The sequence below is a fragment of the Diceros bicornis genome, chromosome 16 (genome assembly GCF_020826845.1).
Source record: "Diceros bicornis minor isolate mBicDic1 chromosome 16, mDicBic1.mat.cur, whole genome shotgun sequence".
Classification (NCBI taxonomy): domain Eukaryota; kingdom Metazoa; phylum Chordata; class Mammalia; order Perissodactyla; family Rhinocerotidae; genus Diceros; species Diceros bicornis.
This window is the reverse complement of record NC_080755.1, coordinates 30,659,129-30,674,014: the sequence shown is the minus strand read 5'-3', so window position 1 is coordinate 30,674,014 and position 14,886 is coordinate 30,659,129. Positions and strand designations below refer to the sequence as shown.

Sequence of the window (14,886 nt, the reverse complement as noted above, 5' to 3'; positions counted from 1 at the left end):
TGTCCCATGGGCTCCCTCCCAAGGCGACAGGTCTTACCAAGTCCCAGCCATTTGCCAAATTCCTCCAGGTCGGGAGTGGGGAGCAGGTTGACAGATTCCCACTGTTGCTAGTCTCTGGGTGCTTCTCCATGCTCTGATGGTCCCATGACCCTCTCCGCACCTCTGCAAACCGTCCCTGCACTGATCGCCTTCGGGTACCCTCTGAGCACGCACCATCTACTTCCAACGGGACCTCATTGACAAGCACAGCAAATGCTAACAGAGCTGGGATTTGGACCTCGAGTAGCCTGACTGAAAAGCTTGGCCTGTTAATCATGATGTTACACTATGTGGTGGGTGACTTAGGCCACAAAGGAGAAGTATATAATCATTCCTGAAAAACAAACAAACAAAACACACCGTGGGCATCAACGTTACAGTTCTGCTTTCATCAGGGTCCCTGACAGCTGAGTCCAGAGTGTCTAATTAGAATCTCCTGTCATGCAATTTTTCTTTGAAGAGATAAATTGGTGGTAGAATGATCTGAAGTTAATAAGTCTTTGGGTGGCTTCAATTGATTTCAATCTGTGATGGTGTCTCGATGACTTTGCCAGGACTTGGCTTTCTGACGAGACTTATGAAACCAAAGTCTGGACCAGCCAGTTCTATAATAGTTGCTCCAAACTGTGTAGATTCCAGGGACCTCCCCAGTTCAGAGCTAATAACTAACAGCATCTACTTTAAACTTGTGGTTTTATCACATAAATGTGAAAATGGTCCCAAGAGAAAAAGCTCACAACTTTGTAAATTCTCTAGAATTTGCCTTTGGTGTTGGGCCAGTTTTGCTAAGCTGTTCGCTCAGATTCACTCTAGAGCAGGGTACTATGGATATTTTGGGTCAGATAATTCTTTGTTGTGGAGCTGTCCTGTGCATTGTAGGAATGGCAGCATTCCTGGCTTCTACCCACTAGAGGCCAATAGCACCTCTTCCCCAGCTGTCACAATCAAAAATGTTTTCAGACACTGCCAAATGTCCTCTCAGGGGAAAAGTCACCTCTGGTTGAGAATCACTGCCTATAAGAATACTTTCATTAGGAGGGCCAATTCAATCTACTCAAGCTTTACAAAAGAAATACTTTATCACTGAAAAATACTGACTCGTCAGTCTAATGAATTTGTATGCCTTCAAAATTAAGCCTAGCTTTGTCCTCAAAACTCAGACCTCGATTTTCCCAACAGGTTTAACTGAGCCTAAGCCACCTCCTAAGATGAAAACCATCCATGGTCAAAATTACCTTCAACCGTCCCTTTGGATGGTGCCACTTTATAGCTCGTGGACCTATCCTCATAGTTCCAAAAATAGAGGTTTTCATTTAGCTTCTATGTCATAAGAAGTGCAGGGCTTATAGTCATGGGCCATGTTATCTCCAAAGACAAATCCTTAAACTCTGAAATCACATTTGATGCAGCAAGTCGTTCATACTACAACATGCACATAAGAGTCAGGAATGGCTCAAGAAAAAACAGACCCATGGCCTTCATGTCAGGCTCACATGGCGACAAACACCTGAGTTGGATGTTGGGAAGGATTACAAGCATTATTTAAATTGTAATTTCCACTCCCCACTATTGCCCCTTAGACTATGCTTCTGATTGAGTTCACTTGGTTAAACATGTATATGATATAATTCCACTGTAGTATCATATAGGACAAAAAAGAAGTCAGTTTCAGGTCCAATTATTCTAATATTTACTAACATATAGATTCTATTTCACCCTATAAAGAGAAAGAAAAGCAATTTAAGATTATTGTATCATTTATTGCTCTATCATTCTCTTGAACTCAAATCATATGACCCCCAACATCAACTCTCGGTTATGAAGACTTCTTTTGAGCTTGTTTAAATTCCTCTTCTAAAGTCAGACAGGCCGTGTCTTTGTTCAAACAGTGTCAAACAGGACTGACTCCAATACTGTTTGTCCTTCCACGCCCAGTAGGGCTGGTGGAGCTCCTGGGTTAACTACATGCCTGTTTTCTTACAAGAGCAAATAGGAAGATAAGCCTTTCCTCAAGGATGAAGACATTGTCTAATTCCAAACGGGCAATGCATTTCAACAGCACCTCTAGCTGTTTTCAGTCCCAAACAGAAACAATAATGACATCAAAACAAAAACTGCTATTTTGGAAGGGATGCCCTAGTGTTAAAATGGATAGTCCTGAATAATAACACTTGGCAAATAAATCGATTGAGCTTGAGTTTTTGGCTAAGTTATTTTTTTCAGGCTTAGCAGGATATAGTTACTCTTAATTAGATATTCTAACGTGAGTAGTAGCAAACTCATTCATTCCATAAATATGTATTGGGACCTCTCTTGTGCAGGCACTGTGCTAGGCCCAAGAAAGTCACATATAAAAGAAATATCTTCCCTAAATTAATTTTCAGGCTAAAGTGGTCACTAAAGTCATAGCCAAGAGATATTATAAGATCAAAATGCCAATATCTAAAGAAAATATTAGCTCTTCCTGCCAGTAGAGTCTGACCAACCACAAGCAGAACTAGCTGGCCTGTGATTAGGGTATGAATAGAAATCCCACTTTTAAATTCTCACCCCAAGAAGTTAACCCTTCCTCGCTTATATCTAGCCACTAATCGATGTGGCTGTCCAGTCAGTCAACAAACCCAATTTATCTGCACTTGTTAGCAAATTCATTCACAAAGAAATGCAGAACATTGACTTAAAATACGGGAATTTTAAAAGGCGGTTCAATAAATATCTTAACTATCAATTTGTCAAGAGTCATCCTCTGCATTTTCTCCCTCTTTTAGAGTTAGATCCTAGGAAGAAATGGTCCAGATATTTTATGTCAACTCTCTGCAGAAGTTCCCCCTCTACCTTAGGCCACCATCACTTCTTCAGTCTTTATAGAGTAGCCTGTATAGTCAAAGATGTGTCCTCCATCGTGGCCCATGTAATAAATTTCTGGGTACAGGGGAAATAGCTGTCTCTGTAGATTAATGTGTCTGCTTTCTTTTTTTCATGTTGTTTGTTCATTCATTAACTCATAAAACATTTACTATTCTGAACCAAGCATTGGAAGATAACAAAGGTGAGCGCAGACATGGGCCCTCCTCTGAGGAGCACACAGATTAATAGGGGGACCATTTATTAAATACATAGTGAGATAAGCCCTGTATCCTAGGTATGTACAAGACTTAGGGGAAACACAAAAGAGGAATCAAAGGAGGCTTTAGAGAAAAAAAGATGCTCCAACTAGACAGTAAGAGTCCAGTGGGCAACCAATGGGAGAGGGCACTCAAGCATAGAGGTATGCCCGAGAGAACAAGGTACCTTTCAGGTACTGATAGTGGTTTGGTGCTGATGGAGCATAATGTGTGTGTGTGGGGGGGGGTGATGGTAAAAGACTGGTTGTAGGGACTAGATAACCAAGAGTCTTGAGTGCCATGTAAGGTCTTAACTTTATGTCATAGATAATGGAGAAACTAGATTTTAAAAACAAAGTATGGATACGATTTTTTTTTGGTTGGGTTGCTAAGAAGAACCTGGAAGAAGTGAGATCTATTAGAAACTACTGAAATGGTCCAGATCAGAGATCGTTAAGACCCGGTCTAAGGCACTGGCGGTGGGAGACAGAGAAGAGGGCTGATTTGAGAGAAAGGAGCACATAAACATTTGGTGATTGACTGGATGTGGGAGTGAGCATTGAGGGAGGAGTAAAAAATTACATGTATGCTTAGAGCTTAAATGACTAGGCCAAGAGAGATGGTCTTAACCAGATGAGGACTAGAAGGTACAAGCAGGTGTGGGGGTAGGGATTTATGTGTGAGAGATGGGTGATATCTCCCATCTGAATGCCCCTGACTGGCACCTGTTAAGTCTAAAGTGTGTGAGGAACATTCAGATTGCAATGTCTAAGGAGGTTGGACACACACATCCTGAGCTCATTCAGGCCAAGGCTGGAGATGCAGACTTGGCAGTTTTCAGCATACGGGAGGTAGTTAAAAATCACAGGTGGGTGAGGGCATGGCCAGGGTCTATGGCATGAAAAGAGAGCGTTGCTGGGAAAGGAAGCTTTAAAAAAATCCAACACTTGGGGGCAGGCAGAAGAAGAGTAAGAAGAGTGAAACAAAACAATGAGAAAGATTTAGACAAAAAGATGAGAAATGTAGAAGACGTGAAAACCAAATAACATGTTGAGTCCAGAGATTACCTAGAGGATACACAGAAATCTAGAGCTGCTGGATCTAGAAAGTTAACAAAAAGCTACTGGAGTTTCCTCGTGTATCTGGTAGGGGCAGCTTTCTCAGAGGAAGTATCTCCCTCTAGTACAAAGGGAAGACATGCTTACTGCTGAATCTTTGGGATTTGGAGTCCCCAAGCTGAGGGGTCCTCTCAATTTGTGTGCAGTATCACTTGGGCCTGTTCACACACCTTGTGGGAAATGGGGGCTTAGGAAAATAGTACAAACACTGATACTCTGGCTACTACTATTGCTATGAGTAATAAACGCTTTTGTCTCTGACCCAGGAGTTTCGTATCTTCTGCCAACACCCATGAAATTGCGGAAGACTAACTTACCAGTTTGCAAGTAGGGTAAAGTCTCAGTCTCTTCAGTTTTTGAGACCTTATTGCTGTTTATGAAATTATCACGTTGATCCCATAATGCCCTTTTTAAACAACTTTCCCAATGCCATTCTGGGCCTTGTCTTTACTTAAGTATACTTAAGTAAAATTTATACTTGTCTACTTCAAAAGGACTCAAGACTATTTAATGTTTTAAAATATAGTACAAGAAAACACTGCAGGCAACTATCATTCTCTATATGAGGAAATAAGGGAAAATTTTCCCTTTTTCCATTTTTAGAGACAGAGAAATAGCAAGGCAGGAAAAATCCAATGATTTGCAAGGACTCTCAAAAAAGTTCCACAGCAGGTGTAGCAGGCTGGGCTTTGGCCTTGGGTAGAGTTCCTGAGAGATTTTGTCTAATCGACCAAATGGCATCAAATAGCAGCAGTCAAGTGAGGTATGGGAAGATGGGGCAGCCTTGAGTCACAGAACCACAAGGAATCTAATTTCCTGCCAATTTATGAAATATTGGACTGAAGGTGTCCAAGAACTTTATGCAAGGGAACCAGGGTGCATTAAGCTGATGATTGACGATACTCCATTGCTACTGTGCCAGTTGGAAATAGGATACCAGATGTTTCTGATTTCTCCCATGTGGATTAGGTAACCTAAGAGAGTGTCTACACCTGAAGGAGACTCAAAACATGTTACACAACGAAGGTGACAAAGATGCTCAGTCAATGACTGGTAACAATAACAATAGCCGTGATCATGAATGATGCCTACATGAAAAATGATTATTCATTTATATGAACTGACCATTTCATGATATAATTATATGTCTATATTTTATTTCCAGGTTTGAGGATCAGGAAGCTAGAGGAATTGTCACATTTACCAGTACTTTAAATGCTTGGATCTGTGAGAGAAAATATCAGTATACCATGTCAATAATTTCTGTAAATACCTCCAAGGGAAGGCCGGTGAGTAGCATTCTTAATATCTCTGGGGCCAAACAATGAGATATTTGGAAATACCTAGGGATCAAATTACAGGTAGAAAAACATCACCATCAAACATATTTTTCCCTGACATAAAATTAATATAGTGTGGTAAAATTTTCAATGCATTTCTAAGTATTGTTTCTGTGTGCAATATAGAGAGTACCAAGCTTAAAATAAGAAAAATAATCTAGCCATTATACATGCTTTCATGGCTAGATCAGTGGGTGAAAGCTGCTTGTAAACTCTTGACAGCAGCTCCTTCCATGGGGAAAAGTCATTTCCCTCCATCTAGCCTCAGGAGGGACTCAGGTGTGCAAGACAAGGAGCAAGAAAGGAACACAGACCTAGCCTCCAGGGAAGGCAGTTCAACCCTGGGACACCCTGCAGGGACCACCATAAACACCTGGTTTTCAGATGAGTGGTTTTCTCCTCTTTGTTTCCATGAAATAGGTTACCTAGATCTGACACCCACTGGGATAATAGGTTACCTTCCTAGATTGACTTCACTTGTGGGTACACAAATTATCATTGTTTTTAATCCTCAGAGTAACTTTCTCGAGTCTTTTTGAAGAACTCTATCCCAATAGGAACACTGTACCTTTTTCTCTGATTAGTGATAATAACTTATTTGTTTCCAGACATCTTCAAGTTTCTTAAAATAATAGGAAATAAACTTATTAGATAGATATTCTGATGTATACCACCGGCTCAGTGAAAATAAGGTAAGGATAATTAAAGCAATGAATGAAGAGAGAGGCCCTTCCATGTTTACCTAAATTGGGTGCTGATTGTCTCCATTAATTACAGCACAGCACAAATGAGAACACATGTATGTTGTTCCTCATGTGGTCCTGGCAGTTTCACACAGAGGAAAAATATTCAGACCATCACCACCGTGTCTGGGTAGTATTGGGACAAACATCTGCTGTGAACCACAAGAGGGTCAGATGGAAAAATAATTCAAGCACACATTGACTTGACAGTGGGGGTAGTGGCATAATTTATACAAAAGTTATAGCAGATTGAGCTGGGAAAGTTTTTGGCTGAAAGAGCTCACTAGATGGCACATAATGCTATTGGTATTTTACCATCCTTCAAAATATATTTTGTAAGAGAGAAGGAAAAGAAATTTTTCATGTTTTCATGTCTTCTGCTATTAAAAGTTCTCCAGAATCTGAGTAAGGAGTTTTACCAAAAGAACCCATAAAGTGACTTTAATCCTGAAGTACGTATAATTCAATAACAAATATTCATTTTTCCTCTTTTTTTGTCAATATAATTCTGAAATGTAGGCAGTAATTTTTGCAGATACTGGAGAGAGGTTAAGCAAAATGATGGTGTGGCATTAATGTGAACACCACCACAAACACTGTGGAACCATGACACCCTGATAAATGGCTGGGTTAGGAGTCAAAACACTGGTTCTACTCCCAGTGTGGTGCCATCAAGATCTGAAGCAAATCTTCCCACCTATTTGAGCCTCAGTAAAACACGGATAACAGCGTCTCCCCTACTTACTCAGATGCACGACAAGATATTAAATAGTAACATTTGGGGAGATGAGGCAGAGCATGTGAAGAAATGTGATGTGGATTATTATCACATGATTCCACAAGAATAAAGAATGACAAAGCAAGTCAACCCCTGGCACGTTTAGACCACATAATGCCAGGTGTTTGGTGCAGGACAAACATCTGGATGTGTGGTTATATTTTTTATTCTTTCTCCAGATGTTGGGATATTGTAAATGTTAGGGATAAGCAAAAAATGACTTTGAGCATTTGAAAATGGGGCCTGGTAAACAGAATAGACTATTAATTGGATGCCAGCAGAATGTTTCAAAGAACCATTACAAAGTAGGCTGAGAACAACCTTTCTGTCACACCAACTTGGTATTTCTGTCAAAAGGGCAAAGGCCTCCAAATCAGAAGGAAGCCTCAGCACTTCTTTTTGTGACCATCCTCTTACAGCATTTCTTCTTGTACACTTATAATTTCCAATTGTATAATTCAGTTACTATTAAGATAAGGAGGTTAGAATACTTTGCTGGTTCCAACTGATTTGGAAGATAATCACTTAACATATGATGGACAGTCTTCTAGATTCCACAGAGCCATTGCTTTTTCTCAGGAAAAAGCAGACCTTATACAGTGCTATTTTAATAATTTGCAATTATGTCTAAATTCAAGCTCAGTATTCCTTTTTCAGATACAGATATCACTTCTTGTGTGATTTCAGTTTAACATTCTCTCAGCATGTATTACTCCCTTTTCTGTAGAGGAAAATGACATCCACTATTCGTCTTTCTGAAAGCATACTGAAATAACTTCATTTTCCCCAAATGCATATTGTGTATATACAAAATAAGTATTTTCTGTGTTCTTATTGAAGTTTAAAATATTCTGTCTTTTTCATTGGATAGAATGGCCTCAAGTTTGACTATAACTGGACAGAATACTTGAGGAACTGTCTTTTTGCCACAAACAACAAGTAGATTAAAAATTTTGAGGACAAACAATATTTATAGATACTGACAATTCCCTCTCATCTTGGGGCCGTTCTGTATTTCATAGTTTAGATTAACATTCTATGAACTGCTGGAGGTATAACTCTTAGAGTTAAAAGTTACAAGATTAAGTGCTGAACCACCACTTCCCAAGGGAATATTTTTCATATTACCTCTGGAAATACCACAATTTAGATAGAGCGGTGATATCAGGCAGGGTTTGGAAAGCACAAGGCTATTATAGAACAGTCTGTTTTCCTGATTCTCAGAATCTCAGTATTTTAAGACCGACATTACTCATCTATGACTGAGCCATCTGCCTGGGACAATCTTCCATGGCTCAGGGACCAGGAGTAACTGGACATGATGGAAAGCTGTGGTGGAGCCAGCCTACTTCTGCAGAATGAGCCCTGAGGCTTGGAGAGCCAACGAAGAATTGGACAGACAAGATTGTTCCGTTACATCCAGTTCTGCTGAGGTCATGGAGTCCTGCCTTGTTTAAATTAAGCTTTACACCATATTTAGTCAACCCTCCTAGAGTTAAAAGTTTAGCGTCTCTGTTGTCTTCAGTTGGCTAAGCCTACATCAGGCTTCCAGCCATAACACTCGAGTAAACCAAACAGTGCTAGTTGCAGGGTTAATCAACACACACTGTGTAGGCGCCTGTGCCCAAGAACCATCCTCTCTGCTGATGTGAAAGAAAATGACCCACAATTTGCAGAGCAATCAAAAAAACAGCTGATGTTCCAAGGCTGCAGTGTACACTATCATTGTTTTTTTTCCAAATAAAGCTAAGACGACAGGGAATTTCTCCAGGGACAGCCTGTCTGCACACAAGCATCTGCACCCACACCCACGTGCCAGTAATCTTTACTATTTTCAGTTTTTTTCCACTTCAGTATTTAACTTCTATTTTCATTAGGTCCACATTTCTCTTTGCTTGCTTTAATTAATTTCATTCTCCATCAGTTTAATTTAAACCAGATCAACAATTCCTAGGCTAAGAAAATTTAAAAGTGGTCACTTTATTGGGCAGATCCAATGAATAAATAATACCCACATTATAGAGGACTAAGTTAAAACCTTATGATTTAGGATTAAATGTCAAAGTCAGCCTTATTTTTGATATTCTCCCTTTTCAATGATCATACATTTACAATCTTTATAAATAATCTTGCTTTAATATAAGTGGTTCTGAAGACATTTAGTTTATTAGTGGCAGCACAGGTTGCAGTCACCCCAAGCTTACCCTTAGTTGCCTCTCAGTATTAGTTTGCACATAGGAATGGGTACTACTGCTCAGAAGAAGCCTGTCTGATGTTAATTAACCCATCTTTTCCCCTCTCTTCTCCCTGCACTCACCTTTGGGATGCTGAGGTGTTCCTGGGGAGGAGGATGATACCGTGAGAGCCTCTTGTGAGTCTAGAGATGGAGGACTATGGCTCAGATGGGAGGGGGAGGCAGGGGCTGCCGGTGAGGTTAGGTCCAAGGAGAGGTCAGCTCTGCCCCGGCTCGTACTCCGGCTTCTCAGTTCCTTCTCGTGCGCCTCAGCTGCCAACTGCTCCAAGTATTTGTATCTGAAAGTTAAATTCCAAAGGGTTTCCGTAAAAAGAAAGAGGAGCCCGTGGCTGATGCTTGTTTATGGATGAAACACCTGCAGAGTGAGCTGGTTTCCTGATGCACAGAGCACAGCGCAGGGCTGGCTGGAGGGCCAGTCTGCCAAAAACACCCAGCAAAGCCAAGATGCTAATGATTAAAAATCCCGCATCATTCATGACCAAACAAATGGGGGGAAATGGCAACATCACACAGTCTCCAGATACTGGATCACTGTTGCAGAATCCAATTTTGCTCTTTTAGGAAACATTTGTACAAATAAGCAAAATAGCAATAATGACCATCAAAAAGCCCCAACGGTGACAGCTGAAAACCACACAGCCTCAGAGCTCGCAGCTGCGAAAGGGGAGGGTGACTTGGTGTGGCAGAGAGAAACAATGCCCCCCAAATACCAAAATGGATTGTTGGACGAAGGCCTCCCTGAATTTCTGAACCTGCTTCAACGCTAACAGCAACGCGACTGGAATTCACTTTGTTCTCTCTGTGTCGACCATGGAAACTTTTTTATACTCTAAAATATTTCTGAGTAGGACTCAGACATCCAATAGCTCGGACCTGACGTCACATATAGTTTATTCATCAAAGTCAGTTTAAAAGAACAAAGATACATCTGTTTTGCATTTCAGGCAGGCAGAACCCACTAACTGTTTATTAAGACCAGCTACCAATCATATTCCTCAGAGTGCGCTTTATAGATCAGACCAAAATAACTCTGAAATATGTGCCTCTTCCAGATGTCTGCTAATTTTACCCACCATTATTTGTTCAGAAATAAATTTATGAATCCAGCTGTAGCAGGTTTCTATCTCATCCACCACTAAACTTTGAAACAGCTTCTTCAAGACCCTCACTTACATCCATGCGGATTCACTGCTTCAATTTCTCCCAGTGGGCAAGCCCCCAACACTGGCTCCCCGCAGCCCCCACCTAGACACTGCACATGGCACTCCTAATTCACCCAGATAAGAAAGGCAGAGCATATATATAAAACCTTTAAAAAGAATGCATTTAAAAAGCATCATTTCTTCATCCATCCCTAAGGTGGGCGTGGCTCCTCCATGTCTATAATCGTCACCTCTTCCTCCTGCTGGTCCAAAGCTGTCTGCCCTTTAGGCCAGGCTCTCACACTCGCTCCTCCCCCTCCGTGAAGCGGGCCTTGACCATCACAGCTGGAAGCGATCTTGGCCTCGCCTCTGAACTCATGTCAGATATGTAGTCCATTCAACTCAGACGGCATTTTACATTTACTGCCTGGCATATTTAGTCATCTTTTCACATGTGTATGTCTGTTTTCAACAAGCAGATAATAGGATTTTTTGAGAACAGGAAGATTACCATCCTTTGTTCTTTCCCTCGGCGCCTTGCATTTGTCGGCTGATGGGAAGCGGGCAAAGCATGCAGTGAGAACCCGCATGGCAGCCCCACACTTGCAGAGATCCACCTGCAGCACAGGATGCCAAGGGGGCAAACGTACCCTATTTCACTTTCTTGGGGAGTGAGCTTACTTTCCCAGTGACTCTCTGATAAAAGACGCGTGATAGATCTGCATATACGAATGTCTGAGGCTTGGCTCCAAGAGCAGCTGCCTCACGGTTAGAGGGTGAAACTACACCCAGAGAGAAAGCTTTAGAAATTCTGGATTTTCCTTGTCAACAACATCATCTCTCAAAAGGTATGAGAGGTAACAAAAGGATGATATTTCTGAACTTAATTCAGACCAGCAAGGAAAAACCGCCTGGCTGTGGAAGTGACAGGAATCTTGGAAGAAAGTGGTCTTGGGGGCAAGAGTCAGACCCCCATAGGAGGCATATTTTAAGCAAGATGGGGAAGTTGATGAGCACAGGTGTCCCCATATTGAGTCCAAGCCTTATGGGAGAGGAGAAAGGGGCAGGCAAGGAATGAAGTGCAAATAGGGGGACCTGCCCAGGTCCAGGAGATTGGAATCCTGGAGCAGGAAAACAGTGCTCTAACAAAATCAGAATGAAGCCTCACTTGAAAGGCTTCAGGCCAGGAGGACATCCCATTTATGACCTTCATTTCGGCTGGCCCAGCCCTGGTCCTGGCCTCTCCATACCCCTCTCTGTGGGCAGCCAGGCTGGCAGGCATGTGCTGGCAGCCAAAGGGGTCACCCCATTTTCTAGGGACTACAAGGGTTGGGGAGATATGACTCAAAGACTATTCCTGCGCAGCCCTCAGTCTCATGGATGCCATCCCTGAGGATCTGTGAGACATAGGGAGAGTCATGGGTTTAAACTGAATTTTCCAAGGATGTTTATATGGTAGACAAAAATGGCAGAGGAGGGGACAAGGGGACTTGTTTAATGGGTAGACGGTTTCAGTTCTACAAGATGAAAAGAGCTCTGGAGATCGGTTGCACAACAATGTGAATGTACATAAAACACTATGGGACTGAACACTTAAAATGGTTAAAATGGTAAATTTTATGTTACGTGTATTTTCCACAATTAAAAACCTAAAAATGGCAGAGGCAGGGAGGCACAGAGGTCAAGAGCCACTGAATTTTGTGTAAAAGCAGCATTAGTGTTCTTCTGCAATGGCCGGAGTGGTGAGGGTGGACTGGCACGCAGAGGAAGAGCAGGCCACCTGGTATTTAGAGCTTCACAGCTCAGCAACCTCTCCTGCCCCATGACAACCTCTGGCAGGTGCTGGGGGGGAAAGCAGGCTCTGTATCATGACCTTCCCTTACAGAGTGACTCTAAGTGCCACGGCACTTAGGGTCCCAATAGTACATGATCCCAGGAGCCCACTAGCCCATGCAATGACTGTCACACATCTCTGCTGCCTGTGACACAACCCCCAACCAACATATTCTTTTTTTGTGTGTGTGAGGGAGATCAGCCCTGAGCTAACATCCGTGCTAATCCTCCTCTTTTTGCTGAGGAAGACCGGCTCTGAGCTAACATCTCTTGCCAATCCTCCTCCTTTTTTTCCTTCCCCAAAGCCCCAGTAGATAGTTGTATGTCATAGTTGCACATCGTTCTAGGTGCTGTATGTGGGACGCGGCCTCAGGATGGCCAGAGAAGCAGTGCGTCGGTGCGCACCCGGGATCCGAACCCCGGCCGCCAGCAGCGGAGCACGCGCACTTAACCGCTAAGCCACCGGGCCGGCCCCCAACCAACATATTCTGATGAAGCCTCCTGTGTGCAAAGCACTGGGTGTTCCATCCACAAACCATAGCCCCAAGAAAAGACTTTTTACCTTTGCTCCCTTCATCTAAACATTCCCATTGATCCTATCTCTGCCTGTGCAATTTGTTTATTCATTCATCTTGCCATAATTTATTGAGCATTTGTTGAGTGACTATCACCTGCTAAAATCTGCAGTAAGCACTAGAGATTTGATAATAAAAAAGAAAAAATCCCACCCTCATGGACCTCACAGCTCAGTGGGAGAGAAAGGCAAACAAACCTTCGGGATGGGCTCACTCATCCACCAGGGGTGCGGGCGGCAGGGCTGGTTCTGCAGCCGAGGGAACATACGCAGGCTCAGTCTCTTCACAGGGCCCTATAGAAACGCTGCTTGACTTTAGATTAACCTAAACCTAATTACTGATGACTTTTCCTGCCACCCTCCTTTCAGAAATTCTCCCTTACATTAAACCAGAATCTGGCTCTAAGTTCTACTATGTCCTCAGACCTATTAAACAATGTTTAGAATCCTCTCTTACTGCTTTATTGATCACTTTCATGCATAATTTCCCAAATCCTGTCCTGACCTTTCCCTTGCACTCTGTTCCCATAACCCCTGCTTGCCATAGGGCATTTCCTCTCCATATCTTGCCATGTCCCTCAGTCTAATCCATGTCCTGTTGTTGTTAGTGCCGTTGAGTCAAATCTGACTCCTAGTGACCCTGTGTACAGCAGAGCAGAACCCTGCCTGCTCTTTTTGTGCCATCCTCTCACCCTCTGGTGCTGTATCAGACAATGCTCCACTGCTATTCACAGTGTTTTCATGGCCAATTTTTTCGGAAGTAGGTGGCCAAGTCCTTCCTAGTCTGCCTCAGTCTGGAAGCTCTGCTAAAACCTGTCCACCATGGGTGATCCTGCTGGTATTTGAAATACCAATGGCATAGCTTTCAGCATCACAGCAACACGTAGCTGCCACAGAATGACAGCCAACAGACGGGTGATGTGGTTGTTCCCTGACCGGGAAGGGAACTTGGGCTGTGGCGGTAAGGGTACTGAATCTTAACCACTAGACCACAAAGGTTGGCTAATTCCTGCCCCTACCCCACCCCAACATGTCCCCAGCCTGGATCTCACTCCTTACCACTCCCTTTCAAAAGAAAAATTATTTGTGAAAGTCATTTAAATCAATCATGATCAGATCAAGTTTTTCTTCTAATATTTAAAAACAATTAGAAGTAGCACCTCAACAAAAGCTTACTTTGGGTCTGTACTATTGTCAATAAAACAGTTTGAAATTATGAAATGAGATGATATGAAATAAAAAAAATTAAAATAAAAGCAAATGTGTCTGGATGGCCACCACACCTCGAAACAGCAAAATCACATTGATCTTATTACACTAGATGATACAAACTTCACCTCTCTTGTGACTCTGGCCATCTTTTTCTGAGTCATCGCATTAAGGGTGAGAGACACGGGACCCAACAAACACTCCTGGCTCTATCTTGAAGAGTGAAATGATGGAGTCCTCTTCCTTATTCCTGAACCTCTTTCCACCTCTGATCTCCATTAGTTTCCTCATCCATCTCCAAATTCCATTATACTTGGAAATACCTTTTCCTGGCTTACCAGGAACCTCCAACAGCTTTCCAAACAGGGATGAAAGTACATCTCCCTCATTCCCATCTTCACCAGGTAATTCAAGGAGCAAACTAATCAAGAAAAGTGGCTGGTCCAAACTCAAGGAAAATGCTTGGCTGCTTCCCCAAACCTCCATGTAAACAGAGAGGTGGCTGTAAGGAGAGATCCCACATGGGGCCATGGACAGCCTGCTTCTGCACCAGCTAAGAAGGCCCAGACAGACAAGTAGCACGAGGGCGAGGACTGAGGTCAGGACGAGAGGAGATAGAAGAGGAGTGGCAAACTCCTTTGCACAAAGTTTCCAGGCATAAGTGATGCTCTGCTTTGGAAAAAAGAACAGTAAATAATATCCAGAAAGAGGTAGCCTTTGGTGGTTTGGGAAAATTTTGAGGTCAGTCTGAG

At 42.5% G+C, this 14,886-nt stretch overlaps 1 protein-coding gene across 3 annotated transcripts in view; it reads right to left on the bottom strand.

Annotated features, from left to right (window-relative positions):
- The window catches only part of FHOD3 (formin homology 2 domain containing 3), a 457,851-nt gene that overhangs the window by 77,514 nt on the left and 365,451 nt on the right, over window positions 1–14,886 (bottom strand). For all 3 annotated transcript variants that reach the window (XM_058557016.1, XM_058557014.1, XM_058557015.1), the window contains one exon: window positions 9,440–9,654. In XM_058557016.1, the coding sequence (XP_058412999.1) occupies window positions 9,440–9,654 (215 nt within the window). The remainder of the gene's footprint in view (window positions 1–9,439; window positions 9,655–14,886) is intronic.